The sequence below is a fragment of the Halichoeres trimaculatus genome, unplaced genomic scaffold (assembly GCF_033239565.1).
Source record: "Halichoeres trimaculatus isolate MK-OKI-2021-1 unplaced genomic scaffold, fHalTri1.1 fHalTri1_scaffold_11, whole genome shotgun sequence".
NCBI lineage: Eukaryota > Metazoa > Chordata > Actinopteri > Labriformes > Labridae > Halichoeres > Halichoeres trimaculatus.
Window position 1 is genome coordinate 7,416,547 of NW_027437189.1, and position 18,521 is coordinate 7,435,067.

At 40.8% G+C, this 18,521-nt stretch overlaps 1 protein-coding gene and 3 pseudogenes across 3 annotated transcripts in view; 1 reads left to right on the forward strand and 3 right to left on the reverse strand.

Annotated features, from left to right (window-relative positions):
• The window catches only part of pfkfb1 (6-phosphofructo-2-kinase/fructose-2,6-biphosphatase 1), a 43,669-nt gene that overhangs the window by 12,598 nt on the left and 12,550 nt on the right, over positions 1–18,521 (forward strand). For 2 of the 3 annotated variants that reach the window (XM_074681321.1, XM_074681322.1), the window contains exon 2: positions 17,826–18,157. The exons of the other annotated variant lie outside the window; for it this stretch is intronic. In XM_074681321.1, coding sequence (XP_074537422.1) covers positions 17,911–18,157 — 247 coding nt within the window. In that variant the 5' untranslated portion in view covers positions 17,826–17,910. The remainder of the gene's footprint in view (positions 1–17,825; positions 18,158–18,521) is intronic. 3 annotated transcript variants of the gene reach the window in all.
• Positions 1,546–3,156, reverse strand: LOC141799227 (UDP-glucuronosyltransferase 2A2 pseudogene; annotated as a pseudogene).
• Positions 8,360–12,279, reverse strand: LOC141799257 (UDP-glucuronosyltransferase 2A2 pseudogene; annotated as a pseudogene).
• LOC141799179 (UDP-glucuronosyltransferase 2B17 pseudogene) lies at positions 13,399–14,934 on the reverse strand (annotated as a pseudogene).

Genomic DNA, 18,521 nt, shown 5'->3' on the forward strand with positions numbered 1-18,521 from the left:
TGAAGTAAAAACCAGTCTGTCCATTAAAAAAACACACAGACATGGAGGCAGTATCACAGTATTTTGGTAAAGTGCAATAGAAGTGGTGTACATATTCAAACCCTAGAGACAACACAATTACAATGAGAGAAGACACAGTCAGCAAACCAGAAGCTAGTCTAATGTACATTTCATGAAAAAAAAATCACAGGTGTGTCTTTTATTAAATTTCCCCTGATTTGCAGATTTTATCCTCTTTTTTTTTCCCACACATCTTGGTAAATCAGCTCCTCACCTCAGACTCTGTGAGCTCTTTCTCCCAAAAAGAATCTGGTGACAGAGGTTTTTTTGCAACTGTTTGTATTAAAGTGAATGTGTAACTGTACATGATCCTGACCTTACTGTTCCATTCTGCAAGTTAGACTCTATGGATATCATTTATTAAACTCCCTAAACATTTCACAGGGATGTTAACTTGGTGCATGAGTTTCATCAAGTCTTACAACACACTGTACACGCTTACTATTGCTGTTGCTTTCTACCAGTGCACACAAAACAGCACCTGCTTTTTGTGTGTGCATTTATTTAGCTTAATGTTCAGAGAGATGTCTCTGTTTTGACAACTGAACTTTTATTATGATTGCAATAGTTCATTATGTAGAGTATTTTCATTATGTTATTGATTTATTTAAACTTTGAGACCACAAGTTATTACAAACTAATTTTTATCTACAACTTAGAAGGCAAAACCATAGAAAATAGAATAAAACCAAATACTGGTGCACTACATGAACCAAATGTGAAATGAATACAATCAAACATAAATCTAGCAGAAAATAGAAATTTGGAGAAAAACTCAGTGCAGTAGAGAAAACAATGTTCATAGTTTAATAATTTAAAGCAAGGGTCAGAAAGTGGCAGTCAGGGTCCAGACCCAGAAGCTTTCCAATAGTGACCCAGACCTATCATCAATAAATTAACAGGAGATTTTAGATTTGATGAGATGCTTTGTTTTCACCAGCACAGCTCATAAGAGTCTATGATATTGGTTAAGCAAAGTTGGAAAGGGACGGACCAATTGCATCAGAGTTAAGCCATGCCACATGGTGCTTCTCAGTCGATGAAGTCTCTTTGTTCCAGGCTTTAAATGTCACTGGGATGCTTGCAGGCAAAAGTTAAAAAGAGAGGGACAGATGAAAGGATGACAAAAAAAAAGAGAAAGAATAAAAACAGTGATACAGAGCAGAGAAAGGACAAAGAAACAAGTGAGCCGTATTTAGGGAGGAATATCCACTTATGGGGGCATCCAAGAGAAGTGCTCCGACTCATTCCTGTTCATTCTTCCTTCTTGGAGCAAAAAAAAAAATTCTGATGCTCAGAGACAATGCACAATTATTAAATACTCATATTTCATCTATTGTAATGTTTCTGTTTTAACTGTTAGGTGATCATAAATAAATCTCAATCTGGCTTTATTCAAATAATCAAATATGTTTATGTGCAGTGCTAAAGTAATTTATTAGACCGTTGGTTTGATTTTTCTCAATTTCTTCCTCTTCATGTTTTTTATTCCTTCTTTGACTTTAATGTGGACTCCTTTTTCTTGAACAAACATCCAATGAGACATTTACAAGACATCAAAATAATTGTAGTGATCAGCAAACCACATGCCACCAAGAATGCCATCACATCTAGACTGTGATAGACGTACCATGGCAGCTTGTATGACTCAGTGCGCAGGTGAGCTGCACCTTTGTGCCTCATTACAAACTCAATCCAGTAAACAGCAGTGTCTAATGGTTTCATGGGTTTGTCATGATGGAGCTGTGACAGTTTGAGCATGTTCTGTTTGTACGCCTTTTTGGGGTCTAGAATGTTCTCCAGAGCACTCATCAGAGATTCAACATTCATTGTCATCACATCGACCATTTCAGCTGCTCCCCGAGCTATCATACGCACCATGTTGTCTGTTTGGTCAAAGAGTAGAGGCATGCCCAGAACAGGGACACCATGGTAGATGGCCTCGTATAGTCCATTAGTACCTCCATGAGTGATGAACAACTTGGTCTTAGGGTGACCAAGAAGATCATTTTGAGGAAGCCATTCCACCAGCCTGGTGTTGTTTCCCAAAGTGGCAGGTTTCTGACCAATATGCCTCCATATGACCTTCTGAGGGAGCTTTGCAAACGCTGAGGCAATGATCTCTGATAACTCTGGGCCAAGGTCACCCAGCAGGGTTCCAATAGTCATGATGATGACCCCATGTTCTCCAGAACTCTGCACAAACTCCTCTAAATCAGACGTAAGAGGCTTTGAGGGTTTACCCTGGAACCCTCCAATATAGACAATGTTGGGCATGGTGGGACGAGGGAACTCAAATGTAAAGTCAGTTCTCATCAGCCAGATATCAGCACCTTGGATAAGGGACAGTGGGGTGACCTCAGGTCCCAAGAATTTATCACATAAAGCCTGGTATGGTGGATTTGTTACAAAGCGGTACATGTAAACTAACATGCCGTGACCGAAAATATTGTGCACTCTTTGGAAAAAGTCCATCTTGTCGGTATAATAAGTGAGCAGCTCCGGATTATAGGACAGAGGAGAGGGGGCAAAGACAAAGTGAGCCTCTCCAGTGAAAAGCCAGCGTACATTGAAAACCATGGGAAGCTGGAGATAGTGTGCCAACAGGACTCCTCCTGGAAGTACTGGGTCAGTCAGACAAACATCATATCTGGCTTCCTTCAGCTCAGTGATTAGTGTCCCATTCTCAAAAATGTTGCGGACCATCTCTGCAACACCTGTGTGGCACTGCCTTAGCAAACTGAAAAGGCTCCTGTAACTCTCCACAAACCCCCACAGGGTTCCCTGATGCCTACGAATATGCAGTGACCTCTGTAAGAAGGTGGTCATGGAGTCTTGACTTTCTATGTCAAGAGACTCTTCCTGTGGAATAGTGATGGAGGAATAATAGGGTGAGGACTCAGAAATATACCAGCTGGTTGAGGATCGTATCACTGTGATTTGATGGCCTTGTGAGTGGAGTGCCTCCACTAGGATTTTCATGTTCAGCCAGTGACTTCCATCTGTTGGGAAAACCAGCACTTTCCCACCATCACAAGTGAAGAGCAGAGTCACAGAAAACAGCAGGATAAAGACGAGGGCTGAGCTGGACCCCATCACTGCAAAAGAAAACAGAATTTATTGAATACATTGACAAATTCTGAGCAATGCCAGTTGGCTGCTGTCATTTCAGTCATTTCATGTGGAAAATGTTAGGCACAGCACTGATAAAAATGAAGGCTGATGTTAATTGTCCTGAATTTTAGTAGTATATCTGATTTAAAATGACTTCACTGCAGAATGGGGTCTCTGAATACTGTGAAAATAGATTTAAAAGTTTGATGTCATTAACACACATAAACAACAAAATATTGACATAAATGATGGCAGCACCTTAGACGGGTGTGATTTGGCTTCAGAATGTACAGCAGTCAAGGGCGGAGCCACGTTGCCCATTCTACATACAGTCTATGATGCGGAATCACACTTCTTACAAATCTGGTACTCCATATGATTGCTGCTGTAGATACAGGGCGAGTGGTCCTTAAGGTGGCCTATGATTGTACAGTCTGCCGGACGGGTGCCTCCCAGACCTGTTAAGTGAGGGCAAGCCAAGCGTTGCGTGGTCACTGAGGCAAAAACTTGAGCGTGGGAGAAGTTCGGTGAGGACATGGAAAAAGATTTTCAGTTGGCCCTGAATAAATTCTGGCAAACTGTCCAGCGGCTCAGGAGGGGAAAGCAGCCCCCTGTCCACACTGTTTACAGTGGGGATGGAGAGCTGCTGACTTCAACTAAGAGTATAGTCGGCATGCATTCCGTTGAGGAAGCAGAGCCAGACCCTCCCAGGGGTGCTAGAGGGGGCATAGGAGTTTGCCCAACCAGTCCACATGTGCTCTGCGGACTTGGAAAAGGCTTTTGACCGTGTCCCCCGAGGTATCTCATAGGGTGTTCTCTGTGAATATCAAGTCAATGGCCCATTGTTACGTGCTGTTATTTCCAGAGTGAGAGCATGGTCCGTATTGCCAACAATAAGTCAAACTCGTTCCCAGTTAAGGTTGGACTCCGCCAGGGCTGCCCCTTGTCACTGATTCTGTGCATTACTTTTATGGACAGGATTTCTAGGCACAGTTGAGTGGCGGAGGGAGTCAGGTTCAGGGGTCTCAAGATCCCATCTCTGCTTTTTGTAGATGATGTGGTCCTGCTTGCCTCATTGAACACTGACCTCCAGTGGGGTGGGGTGGTTTTCAGCCGAGTGAGACGCAGCCAGGATGAAGATCAGCACCTCTAAGTCTGAGGCCATGGTTCACAGTCAGGAAAGGGTGGGTTACCCTCTTCAGGTCTGGAGAGTCTTTGCCCCAGGTGGAGGAGTTCAAGTATCTTGGGGTCTTGTTTACGAGCGAGTGATGTGGACGCTATACTAGTCTGTTGTGGTGGAGAGAGCTGAGCCAGAAAGCAAGGCTCCCAATTTACCGATCAATCTACGTTCCAACCCTCACCTTTGGCCACAAGCTGTGGGTAGTGACCAAAAGAACAAGATCACTGATACAAGGGGCTGAAATGAGCTTTCTCCGCAGGGTGTCTGGACTCAGCCTTAGGATAGGGTTTGGAGCTCGGACATCCGGGAGTGGCTCAGAGTGGAGCTGCTGCTCCTCTGCATCGAGGGGAGCCAGATGAGGTGGTTCGGGCATCTGGTGAGGATGCCTCTTGTAGGCCTCCCTGGGGAGGTGTTTCGGGCACGTCCAACTGGGAGGGGACCCAGGGGTTGACCCAGGACACGGTAGAGAGATGATATCTCTCAACTTGCCTGGGAACGCCTTGGTATTCCCCCAGAGTAGCTGGTGGAAATGGCCGGGGATAGGGACCATTTGTCATCACTGATGGCACTGCTGCCCCCGCGACCTGGACCCGGATAAGCGATGAAAAACAAAACGAAAACATTTGTCAATACCGAATCTTGATCCAGTACTTGGATTTGCTGAGATAAACTTTGAAGTTGGGTTGGAAAGTGAAGCTGCACACAGTTTTGTTTTGCCTTTTTACAATAATTATAGCGTGGAAAAAAAAAACAGAAAAATGTTGTGATATTATAAACTTAATTTAACTCAGTTTGGCTAGTTTTCATGTTAAATTCATACAAACTGTTGGAAAGGCAGGACATACTGTGGATAATGGAGATGACATAAACCTTTATCCAACCTTCTTCTCAGAGGTTTTTGGTCTCTCTCTGCGTGGATATTTAGCCATTCTTTTAAAACTCAAAAGTAGTGGTCCAGCCTTTCTTTTGTTAGCGAACATGTTGTTTCAGAGTGTTTTGGTCATATTGAACGCCTTGTGAAAAGATCACAGTGCATAAAAGTATTTACATTGGACTGTTTGCACATTCTTGATGTTTGATGATTTTGACACTGCTAACATTCAAGCCATTGAACTGTTGATGCTAACATTACAGACTGACTGAAGTTTTTTTTTTTTTTTTTTACCTTTTTGAATCGTCTGTCCATGTAGAGTTACCATAGGATGCTGTGAAGCAGATTTTATCTGAGCACACATAATTTGCAATAAAGCTAAAAGTACCATAAGTTTTTAATGATTTTCTTATCGAGTCTTTGTGGTTGTGTGAACCATAGACTGTATACAACATGGACGTAGTCTCGCCGACGTCACTCATCTGTTTCTGAAACGGAAAATGAAGCACATCGGCTGTAGCGGCCATATTGGTAGTGGCAAGGGCTTCGCCTACAGCCATAGGGCGCCGGCCGTCACGTGACCCTCAGCTGTGCCTCTTATTGGGGGAGCTCGCGATCTTAATATCATCTGAACGGCCGCGTTAGAAAAAAATTCACCCCCCGTACAGTAGGAGCCGGTAGTAAAATTAGCGACTCAGACAGAAGAAGTTTTTTGAACCAGGCTGTAAATAGGTTAATTTCTGCTTTGAAAATGGCTTTTTTTGGCTTGGTGTGTATGTGACTTCCGCTACTTCCGGAGCCAGCCTCAAGCGAACACTCGAGAAACAGCAGATTTTAGCACTTCCGCATTGTCTCATATTCTCAGACCAGAGGTTGCCGCTTGGTGTGAACTCAGAATCAGGGTTACACTGTTGCATTAGCAACAGTGAATTGTGTACAATAGTGGCTAACATGGATGATCAGATATAAAGATTGGCAAAAATGTAAATTACTGATATGTTACAAAATGTCAAAGAAGGCTCCAATTCGATATTTGAGATATTTCAGATTGGGACATTCCTGGCATTTACACCTTAAGTTCAAGCTCATGACTCAGGGTCTGATGGCCCAGATATGACTCCCTTGTCCCGGCACACTCCCTATGACATACCTTCACAGTATTATCTCTGCTGCTGAATCTATAGAATGTTAATAACCTTTGAGTTCCATGCAAAGAATTATTATTAATTATTACAGCAGGCAGTTGTTTTTTGCTTTTAAGCTTGTCAGTACCTGTATCCTTGATAAACATTGAACATTTTGTAATAGTGAACTGTCTTCATGTGTCAACTTGAAACCTGATCATAGGTAAGTGGTGTGTGCCTCTGAAGGGATGTTTGTGCATATTTGCTTGTTTGTGCTTGTTCACGGGTTATATGAGGTCAATGTTGTAAAGGCACCCAATTTTACCCAGATGTTTCCAGCTTCAGTATCTCATCAACATTTCTTGTTTGTCACACAAATACTCTATACTCATCTGCTACATTTGCTTTTTGTGCACAGTCACAGTTGATCTGTTGTTGTGTTTTTTCAGGAACTGTTAATATTCTTCACCAGTAATCCACACCACAGTTCTTGCTTAACTAAGACGCATACAGAGCACTCATATGCCATGTTTTTTTCTGCAAAAGGTCTGTTTTTTAACCTTAGAATTAGCAGAACATTAAGGCAAATATGCAATTTCAGAAACATTTTTGTGTTCTGAATCAAATCTTTGGCTCAGTTCCTCTGAAAGTTTCATCATCTTAGTGACTTGTTACTATGATTAAAGGCACAACCACGCTGCTTAGACAGACCCTGCAACCAGGACACTGCAAAACCACAATATGCCATACTGGTGCTACAGTGCTGACTAAGTGGGAGTTAAATGTCAGATGATTTAGACATCGCGCATTCAGGGGGTTTGTTAAATCTCCTGACGTAACTTTGGGCAGCAGTAGTTTGCTATAGTAAACAAACAAAGCCCCTCTTAACAAAGTGAATTGAAGCTAAAATCTGCCTCTGCACAAGCCTCAAGTAAAAACCACAACATCCATAAAAAAACAAAACAGTTTAATAGTTTTCTTTTAGTAGATTAGAAGCAGCATGCACATCCAAACCCTCAAGACAACAGTTCTAGAAAGTAAAATCTCCTCACCTCAGACTCTGTGACCTCTCGCCCAGACCAAAAAATATATCCAGCTACAGAGGTTATCCTGCAACAGTTTACACGAGGGTGAATGTGTAACTTTTCATGATTCTGACCTAACTGTTCTGCTCTGCTATCCGCAGATCCCTGTCTGCAGTTAGATCCTCCTCTGATCCCTCCTCCAGCTTCCCTTACACTATTTGTTTTCTTTTCTCTGCTCCAACACCATCTTGATATCATTTAATAAACTTCCTGAACATTTCCCAGTGATTTCAACTTAGTGCACAAGATTGAACAAGTCTTTTGACAGAATCAGGTCTACTATTGCTGTCTCTGCTTTCCACCAGTGATCAAAAAACAGCAACTGAGTTTTATCTGTGCATTTATTTAGCTCAATATACAGAGAAGACACCTCTTATGTAACATCTGAACTTTGATCCTGATAACATTAGTTTGCCTAACTTTACTCCAGCCAATGGATAACAAGTGCTGTTAAATTGTCCCCAGTGCGTGGATTTGCAGTAATTTTCCCAATAGGCTATCTTCAATCTTACATATTCCTGTTTAAATTCCTGAGACACAAAAAAAAGTTTTAAAAGGAAGGGTAACTGTCAGATTCGTAAAATTCTAAAACTGTTTACCATCACTTACATATGTGGTGGATGCACTGTAGGACACATCACAGCAATTGTCTACCTTGTCAAAGAAAAGCCAAGGTTGAAAAACTGTAATGTTTAAAACAGATAACATGAATAAGAGTCTACAGCTTATTTACACTACATGAACTAGATGTAACATGATCAAGTTTTAAAAATAAATCCAGCAAATAAAAAAAAAAAAATCAGTGCAGCAGAGAAAATGAAATTCACATTGTAATCATTAAGAGCTAATAGTACACATCGTTTTTCAAAAAATAAAAAAAACTGATTTAAACCTTGACATCTATCAATGTGTTTTTTACAGCGTATGTAACAGTGTTCTTCATTTCTTCATCTTCATGTTTTTATTCTTTCTTTGACTTTATTGTTGACTGCTTTTTCTTGAACAAACATCCAATGAGACATTGACAAGACATCAAAATAAATGTAGTGATCATCAAACCACATGCCACCAAGAATGCTATCACATCTAGACTGTGATAGACGTACCATGGCAGCTTGTAAGACTCAGTGCGCAGGTGAGCTGCACCTTTGTGCCTCATGACAAACTCAATCCAGTAAACAGCAGTGTCTAATGGTTTCATGGGTTTGTCGTGGTGGAGCTGTGACAGTTTGAGCATATTCTGTTTGTACGGCTTTTTGGGGTCCAGAATGTTCTTTAGAGAACCTGTCAGAGATTCAACATCCATTGTCGTCACATCAACCATTTCACCTGCACCCAGAGCCATTATACGCACCATGTTGTCAGTTTGGTCAAGGATAAGAGGCATGCCCAGAACAGGGACACCATGGTAGATGGCCTCGTATAGTCCATTGGTACCCCCATGAGTGATGAACAACTTGGTCTTAGGGTGACCAAGAAGATCATTTTGAGGAAGCCATTCCACCAGCCTGGTGTTGTTTCCCAAAGTGGCAGGTTTCTGACCAATGTGCCTCCATACAACCTTCTGAGGGAGCTTTGCAAATGCTGAGGCAATGATCTCTGATAACTCTGGGCCAAGGTCACCCAACAGGGTTCCAATAGTCATGATGATGACCCCATGTTCTCCAGAACTCTGCACAAACTCCTCTAAATCAGATGGAAGAGGCTTTGAGGGCTTACCCTGGAACCCTCCAATATAGACAATGTTGGGCATGGTGGGACGAGGGAAATCAAATGTAAAGTCAGTTCTCATCAGCCAGATATCAGCACTTTGGATGAGGGACAGAGGGGTCACATCAGGTCCAAAATACTGGTCACACACAGTCTGGTATGGCGGATTTGTGACAAAGTGGTACATGTAAATTAACACACCATGGCGGATCATATTGTTCACTCTTTGGAAAAAGTCCATCTTGTCAGTATAATGGGTGAACAGCTCTGGAACATAGGACAGAGGAGAGGGAGCAAAGACAAAGTGAGCCTCTCCAGTGTAAAGCCAGCGTACATTGAAAACCATGGGAAGCTGGAGATAATGTGCCAACAGGACTCCTCCTGGGAATACCGGGTCAATCAGACAAACATCATATCCAGCCTCTTTCAGCTCCTTGGTTAGTGTCTTATTCTCAATAATGTTGCGGACCATTTCTGCAACACTTTTGTGGATCCCTGTGAGCCAAGTGAAAAAGTCACTGTAAAACTCCACAATCCCCCACAGGGTTCCCTGATGCTGACGGATGTCCAGTGTCTTCTGTAAGTAGGAGGTCATCATGGCTTGACTTTCTATGTTATGAGACTCTTCCTGTGGAATAGTGATGGAGGTGTAATAGGGTGAAGACTCAGAAATATACCAGCTGGTTGAGGACCGTATCACTGTGATTTGGTGGCCCTGTGAGTGGAGCGCCTCCACCAGGATTTTCATGTTCAGCCAGTGACTTCCATCTATTGGGAAAACCAGCACTTTCCCACCATCACAAGTGAAGAGCAGAGTCACTGAAAACAGCAGGATGAAGACGAGGCCTGAACTGGACCCCATCACTGCAACAGAAAACAGAAATTATTGAACATGTTAGCAAAATTTGGGCAACACTTTTGTTGCTCAAGCCCACCCCGGTAACTCCTTCTCATTTTCCCAAATCAGAGGAAGTAGCAAATATTTTATTAAACATTAGATGTTGCGATATGTATGTGCTTATAGCTGCTTTCAGTTTTCAAACAGCTTCTATGTTCTACTTAATTTCACTCAGCTGACCTTTTTAACATCCACTAAAGACAATCTCAATTGATCATGTTTCAGTCAGCACAGTGTGTGTGACTCAGGTTGAGAGTTGCACTTACACGTTCAATCAGTCTGTCAGTTCAGTTAACATACTGAACGGGAGCCCCGACATGAATCACTCACTGACTGGGAGGGAGATGGGGGCTCCTGTTCTGCTCATTCAGTTCGTTCACTCGCTGAATGAGCTGAACAGATGGTGCTACAAACCTTAACATGCTGCAGCCAAACAAGAGAACTAGATGCAACAATGGCGCGTCCAGAGCAGTCTGCTGAGTTAAAACTGGTGTTTTCAAGATGGAAGTACAGGCACTACTTTGGCATCATTGATATAAAAGGCAAGAACATACATTATGTCCCATAGCAAGAACCAGCTCACAAATTCGAATTCTCCTACATAATTTGAGTTTTTTTTGTTTGTTTTTTTTAATGACACATTGTTACTTTCCCCTGTAACTAATTACATTTATGAAGGAGCAGTTCAGTCACTATTTCAGTTACTTTTTGAAATGGCTGACGAACTACTAAGTAATTAGCCAAATGCTGTTCATGTTTAATTGTAATGCTGTTTCCTTCATTTAACCTCTAAAATTTAGATTTTGTATTTCAACATTTTAAACTGTATTACTCTCATATAACATGCTGTAAATTATAAATAATTTCTAGATATTCAAAGTTCCTTGTATTCCAGAAGAATAGGCCAAAACATTACTTACATTTTTTTTGTTGTTTGTTTTGTTTTGTTTTGTTTCCTTTTTTACTTTTTCATAGTAAAAAAAAAAAAAGTCCAGGCAGACGATTAAGGCTCAGATTTGAAAGGGTTAAAGCTTATCACTCAGGGTCTGACCGCCCAGATATGACTCTCATGAGAGAGGTCTGCTCACTGCTCATGCAATTCACTAGCACTATCATCTCTGCTGCTGAATCTAAAGAATGTAAAGGATAACACTCAAGCTGCAAGCAAGGAAATATAAAGCAGGCCGTTGATTTTGGCACGTCAGAACCCGTATCCTCAAGAAACCTGAAAAACCAGAACCTGTTTTTATGTTCCTACTTGAAACCTGATCATGGGAAAGTGGTGTGTTCTTTGTTTCTGGCAGGATGTCTGTGCATATGTGCTTGTTTGTGCTTCTGTAAGGGTTACATGAGGTCTGTGTCATTTTGAAGCTGCCTAATTTAACCCCAAATGTTTTCAGCTTTTCAGTATCTTTTAAATATTTCCTGATCACCACACAAATACTCAGTGCTCATTTGCTACATTTGTTCTTTGTGCACAGTCACAGTTCAATTGTTGTGTGTGTGTTTTTTTCAGGAACTGTTAATATTCTTCACCAATCATCCACATCACACTCCTAACTTACTTTAGACACATAAAGGGTACACAAAAGTCTTTTTTTTTCTTCAAAGTCTAAATTTATACAAAATGATAGAACTAGCAGAACACTAAGGAGAACAGTATGAAATCTCAAATGGATTTGCGTTACCAAATCTTTGGCTCAGTTCCCCTGAAAGTTTAATCTTAGTGAACTGTAACTGTGATTTAGGGCACAACCACACTGCGTAGACAGACCCTGCAACCAGGACACAGCAAAACCACATTATGCCATACTGGTGCTACAGTGCTGACTAAGTGAGAGTTAAATGTCAGATGATTTAGACATCGTGATTCAGGGGTTTTGTTGAATCTCCTGACGTAACTTTGGGCAGCAGTCGTTTGACACAGTAAACAAACAAAGCCCCCCTTAACCAAGTGGATTGAAGCTAAAATCTGCCTCTGCACAAGCCTGAAGTAAAAACCACAACATCCATAAAAAAAAGCAGTTTAATAGTTTTTTGGTAGAGTAGAAGTGCCATGAACATCCAAACCCTCAAGTGCTGAAACAACAGATCTTAAAAGAAAAAAATCTCCTCACCTCAGACTCTGTGACCTCTCGCCCGGACCAAAAAATATATCCAGCTTCAGAGGTAATCATGCAACAGTTCGTTTGAAGGTGAATGTGTAACTGTACATGATCCTGACCTCACTGTTCCGTTCTACCGTCTGTAGATTCCTGTCTACAGTTAGATCCTCCTCTGATCCCTCCTCTAGCTTCCCTTGCACTATTTGTTTTGTTTTCTCTGCTCTAACACCATCTGGATATCATTTAATAAACTTCCTGAACATTTCTCAGGGATATTAACTCGGTGCACAAGTTTGAACAAGTCTTGTGTCTTGTGGGGTCCAAACTCCATCTTTAATCTGGTTTCAGACTTAAATTCCTGAGATGCAAAAGAAAATTTATCAGGAAAATTACTGTTTCTGATCAGTAAAAATAAATAATATAATAATATTTTCATAACCACTTCTATTTTTGAGGAGGTTGGTAAACACATGGTGCTTGAGAAATGTTACATAAGAGCTGCTTCGTTCAATTCAAAATAATGATACCTGAGATTGAAAAAAAATATTTTTCTTTATGCAACCTTTATTTTAATTGACAAGTCATTATGAACAAATTCTTGTATACAGTTGTGAAAAAAAAACAAAAATGATTTCAGCAAAAATAGAAACTTGGAAAAAAAATCAGAGCAGCAAAGGGAATGATGTTCTCTTTTTTATCATTCAAAGCTTTTTTTTCTAACTTTACAGTTGTTTGTGTTCATTGTTTAGCGTTGGTTTAACTTAAATGCATTTCTTCATTTTCACGTTTTAATTTTCTTTGGCTTTAATGTTGACTGCTTTTTCACTAATTAACATCCAATGAGACACGAGATCAGCAAACCACGTGTCGCCAAGAATGCCATCACAATATTTATTTGTTTTATTCATTTAACCAGACAAGAACAAATTTTTGTTCACATTTGTGAAAGTAAAGCTGCCTAGAAAACACAATCGAACCAAAAACTGGAGCAAAACAGAAACTTGATGTTAAATGATCAATTATTAAAGATCATGCAAGCAGAAAATGGAAAGTTGAAAAAACAAACAGTGCAGCAGAGAACATAAAATTCACATTGTAATCATTTACAGCAATTACACTTAATTTTTCATGAACAACAGAAGAAAGAGAAAAAAAATATGGCAAGCTCAGGCTTCACAGCTTTTTGCCTCTCATGTTTGTGTGTTTGTTTTTCAGCGTTGGTTTATTTTTTTCTGTTTCCTCTAATGTTTTTTATTCTTTCTTGGATTTTAATGTGGACTGCTTTTTCTTGAACAAACATCCAATGAGACATTTACAAGACATCAAAATAATTGTAGTGATCATCAAACCACATGCCACCAAGAATGCTATCACATCTAGACTGTGATAGACGTACCATGGCAGCTTGTAAGACTCAGTGCGCAGGTGAGCTGCACCTTTGTGCCTCATGACAAACTCAATCCAGTAAACAGCAGTGTCTAATGGTTTCATGGGTTTGTCATGATGGAGCTGTGACAGTTTGAGCATATTCTGTTTGTACGGCTTTTTGGGGTCCAGAATGTTCTTTAGAGAACCTGTCAGAGATTCAACATCCATTGTCGTCACTTCAACCATTTCTGCTGCTCCCCGGGCCATCAAACGCACCATGTTGTCAGTTTGGTCAAAGATTAGAGGCATGCCCAAAACAGGGACACCATGGTAGATGGCCTCATATAGTCCATTGGTCCCTCCATGAGTGATGAACAACTTGGTCTTAGGGTGACCAAGAAGATCATTTTGAGGAAGCCATTTCACCAGCCTGGTGTTGTTTCCCAAAGTGGCAGGTTTCTGACCGATATGCCTCCACACAACTTTCTGAGGGAGCTTTGCAAACGCTGAGGCAATGATCTCTGATATCTCTGGCCCAAGGTCACCCAGCAGGGTTCCAAGAGTCATGATGACGACCCCATGTTCTCCAGAACTCTGCACAAACTCCTCTAAATCAGATGGAAGAGGCTTTGAGGGCTTACCCTGGAACCCTCCAATGTGGACAACGTTGGGCATGATAGGACGAGGAAGCTCAAATGTAAAGTCAGTTCTCATCAGCCATATATCAGCACCTTGGATGAGGGACAGGGCAGTCACGTCAGGTCCAAAGTACTGGTCACATACAGCCTGGTATGGAGGATTTGTATAAAAGTGGTACATGTAAACTAACATGCCATGACGGATCATATTGTGCACTCTTTGGAAAAAGTCCATCTTGTCAGTATAATGAGTGAACAGCACCGGATTATAGGACAGAGGAGTGGGAGCGATGACAAAGTGTGCATCCCCAGTGAAAAGCCAGCGTACATTGAAGACCATGGGAAGCTGGAGATAGTGTGCCACCAGGACTCCTCCTGGGAATAGTGGGTCAGTCAGACAAACATCATATCTGGCTTCCCTCAGCTCATTGATAAGTGCCTTATTCTCAAAAATGTTGCGGACCATCTCTGCAATGCTTATCTGGCTCTCTCCTAGCAAAGTGAAAAGGTCCCTGTATAACTCCACAAACCCCCACAGGGTTCCCCATCCCCGGCGTATATCCAGTGTCTTCTGTAAGTAGGAGGTCATGGAGTCTTGGTTTTCTATGTGATGAGACTCTTCTTGGGGAATAGTGATGGAGGTGTAATAGGGTGAGGACTCAGAAATATACCAGCTGGTTGAGGACCGTATCACTGTGATTTGATGGCCCTGTGCGTGGAGCGCCTCCACCAGGATTTTCATGTTGATCCAGTGACTCCCATCCATTGGATAAACCAGCACTTTCCCACCATCACAAGTGAAGGGCAGAGCCACTGAAAAAAGCAGGACAAAGACTAGGGCTGAACTCGATGCCATCACTGCAACAAAAAACGGAAATATTGAACATGTTAGCAAAATGAGGGCAACACTTATGTCACTCAAGCCCACCCCAATAACTCCTTCTCATGTCCTCAAATCAGGACTCCATCTCTGTTGTGTTGGCATGTTTGGGAAATACTCTTGGTACTTTTTTTTTAGCATTTCTTTTCAATGTGGAAACTGTGATAGTACAAAATGTGTTTATTGCCTTGCTATCCAGTGATATATCTTTGATTCAAATTACTGTAGAGAATACTGAAGTCTTTTGGGGGAAAAAGCATTTTTACCACACCAATCCAAATAAAGCCTCATAAGAGAAGTAGTTCATTGCCCTTCTCTTTTCATTTACAGCATTCTGAGGTATTCTCCATGTTTTATATTAGAGTGTGTCATGAAAAACAGGACAGATCCATTGACAGTGTAAATTATCCACAGTCTTGGTGAGGTCACCCATTTGTTTCTGTAATAGCTTTTTGAAGCCTATTGTGGCCAGGGGCCATATGAAAATGAGACCGTCTTTGAGCGTCTTCACCAACAAGCAGAGCAATCTCAATGGGTGGGAAACCAAAGTTAATTTCCCAGTTAAAAACTTTTGCTTTTATTTTGAGGGGGATTTTTTGGGGTGATAATTCCTCGCAATGCAAAGTGACATTGTTCATTTCCTTGCACAGAAGAAGACCATCATCCCAAGTTTGAGTGATAAGTGAAATAAGCATGGTGAAACGCGGTTACGTAACTGACCCCTTTGGAGTCAATGAAAGTGTCAAGTTGCCAAGTAGTGAAGAGTCAGGTGGTGGCGCTGTCATGGGACTGCCCACCGCAAAAGACATTGCCGAAGACCAAACACAGGAACAGACAGGACACTGAACATGACCTCAGAGTTGCTCTGTCCGTGACAACTTCAGACTTTGACATTTAAATCAGGAGTAGGAACATCCCCAACTCTCCCATTAATTGCTTCAAACTAAGGTCTATGAAGTATTTGCAGCACAAAGCACAAGTTTAATTTAATGTTTAACATCAATCTTGTATATTTGAAACTTTTGAACTGCACATTTAGTTTAATTTGAGTTTGTTAATCAAAACTGTGTTGGTTTTCATACTCTGCAAAGCGACATAGTTTGAGTCTTTCTGAAAATATTTCTCAGAGGTATAATTTTACTTTTTATGTATTTTGCATGGAAACACTAAATGGGTCTGTTAAAAATGGCTGTTAAAGGATGTTCTGATTGTTATGTTGGCCTTATGGATTAAAAAAAAATAGTAGTAGTTTTAATAGTACAGTTTTTGTCACACAATGTTGTACTATGTAATGCCAAGCCACATATGTTTTAATTTCTTTGAATCTAATTCTCAGAAGTTCTTTATTTCATGTTTGGGCATTATATTAGTTTTTACAACTTAACTTGTTTTGTTGTGTTATTCTAAGAACTGTCAATGTTCAGCGTACATTGTCTAAGCCACAAAAAAGGCATACACTAGTCATGTTCTTTTACTGAAACAACAGATGATACGGATAAAACTTGACCTGTTTTTTGTGTCTTGTATCACATCCATGGGTCATTTTCTCAGAAAGTCTTATCTTCTTGGTAAACTGAAATTTGAGGGTACAACCACACCACTTAGAAATCTGCTATACCTGTGCTACAACGGAGTGGTCGTTAAATGTCATTTGAATCAGAAATCATGCATTTGGAGATTTTGTTTATCTCCTGGCACAGATTTTAGCAAAACACTTGTTTTCTGTTGTAAACACACAAGTAGAAACAACAATAACTAAGAAAAGCAGTTTCCTAGTTTTTTGATAAAGCAAAATTGAAGTAGCATGCACATTCAAACCCTTAAGTACTGGGACAAAAGTTCTGAAAGAGAGGATATCTTTTCTTTCTAGAGATGTTGGTAAAAACACAAGAATAATGTCCTTACCTCACTCCGTGATCTCTCCCTCTGACCAAAAAGAATCCAGTGACAGAGGTGATCGTGCAACAGTTTGTATAAATGTGAATATGTAACCTCACATGACCCAGGATTTTGTTGTTGGCAGATTAATACAAGCTAGACCCTCCTCTGAACCCTTCTTCTGTTTTTCCTACTTTTTTTTTCTCAGCTCAAACACCATCTGGATCGCATTTACTTAACTCCCTGAATATTTCACAGGGATGATAACTTGTTGAAGGACATTGAACAAGCCTTATGACGCAACCTAATGTACTATTGTTTTCTCTGCTTTACACTAATGCCACAAATTTTGTTTTGTATTTTTACTTGTATTTTGTTCAGTTTTTGAAAGGAGTGGAAAGGGTTAAGGTATTTCTCTTGTGACATCTGAACTTTGATTCTGCTTGCATTGGTTTGTCTAACTTAACTCCAGCCAATGGTTAACATGCTGTTAAAATGTCCCCAGTGGGTAGAAATACAGCTTTTTTTTCTTGTATGGTTTAAAATCAGTCTTCAATAATCATTGTTTCAGATTTTAAGTCCAGTGATGGTGCTGTTTACTAAATGTTGTGTCTTTGTTAGAATTATGTGAAGAACAACAGTGAAAATCTTTACCAACAGCCATTTCATTAGGTACACTAGTTCAACAGCTTGTTAATGCAAATTTCTAATCAGCCAATCACATGGCAGAAACTCAATGCATAGAGGCATGTTGACATGGTCGAGGCAATCTGTTACAGTTTAAACCGAGCATCAGAATGGAAAAGAATGCTGATTTAGGAGATTTTGAACTTGGCATGGTTGTTGGTCTGAGTATTTCAGAAACTGCTGATCTACTGGGATTTTAACCCACAAACCATCTCTTGGGTTTACAGAGAATGGTCCCAAAAAGAGAAAATATCCAGTGAGCAGCAGTTCTGTGGGACAAAATGCCTTGTTGATGCCAGAGGTCAGAGGAGGATGGACAGACTGGTTGGAGCTGATAGAAAGGCAACAGTAACTCAAATAACCACTGGTTACAACCGAGGTCTGCAGAAGAGCATCTCTGAACACACAACACGTCCAACCTTGAGGCAGATGGACTACAGCAGCAGAAGACCACACCGGGTGACCCTCCTGTCAGCTAAGAACAGGAAACTGAGGCTACAATTCACACAGCAACACCAAAACTGGACAATGGGAGATTGGAAAAACGTTGCCTGGTCTGGTGAGTCTGGATTTCAAAATAGGAAATGCATCAAGGGCAGAGTAGAGGAAAGTGACCTTAAAAGACCTGTGTCATGCTCTCCTGGAGGGTAGAGCTTGTTTTGTAGCCACTTGTACAGACTCCCCCACTTAACCATTATCTAGCTGCATTGTGGGTATTACAGTTGTTTTGGCTACTTTATCTAATTTTACACGTGTACACAAAATCACCTCACTGTGAGGACAAGTCAGCTGAAATTCAGCTCTTCATATCATCTGGTCAGTCTCATCCGTTTATTTGCCAGTCATATGGTATAAACTTTTAAACATAACTTTTGCTTTCCCCCATTTTTTTTTGTTTTTTTTTGTAAAAAAAGGGTTTCAGC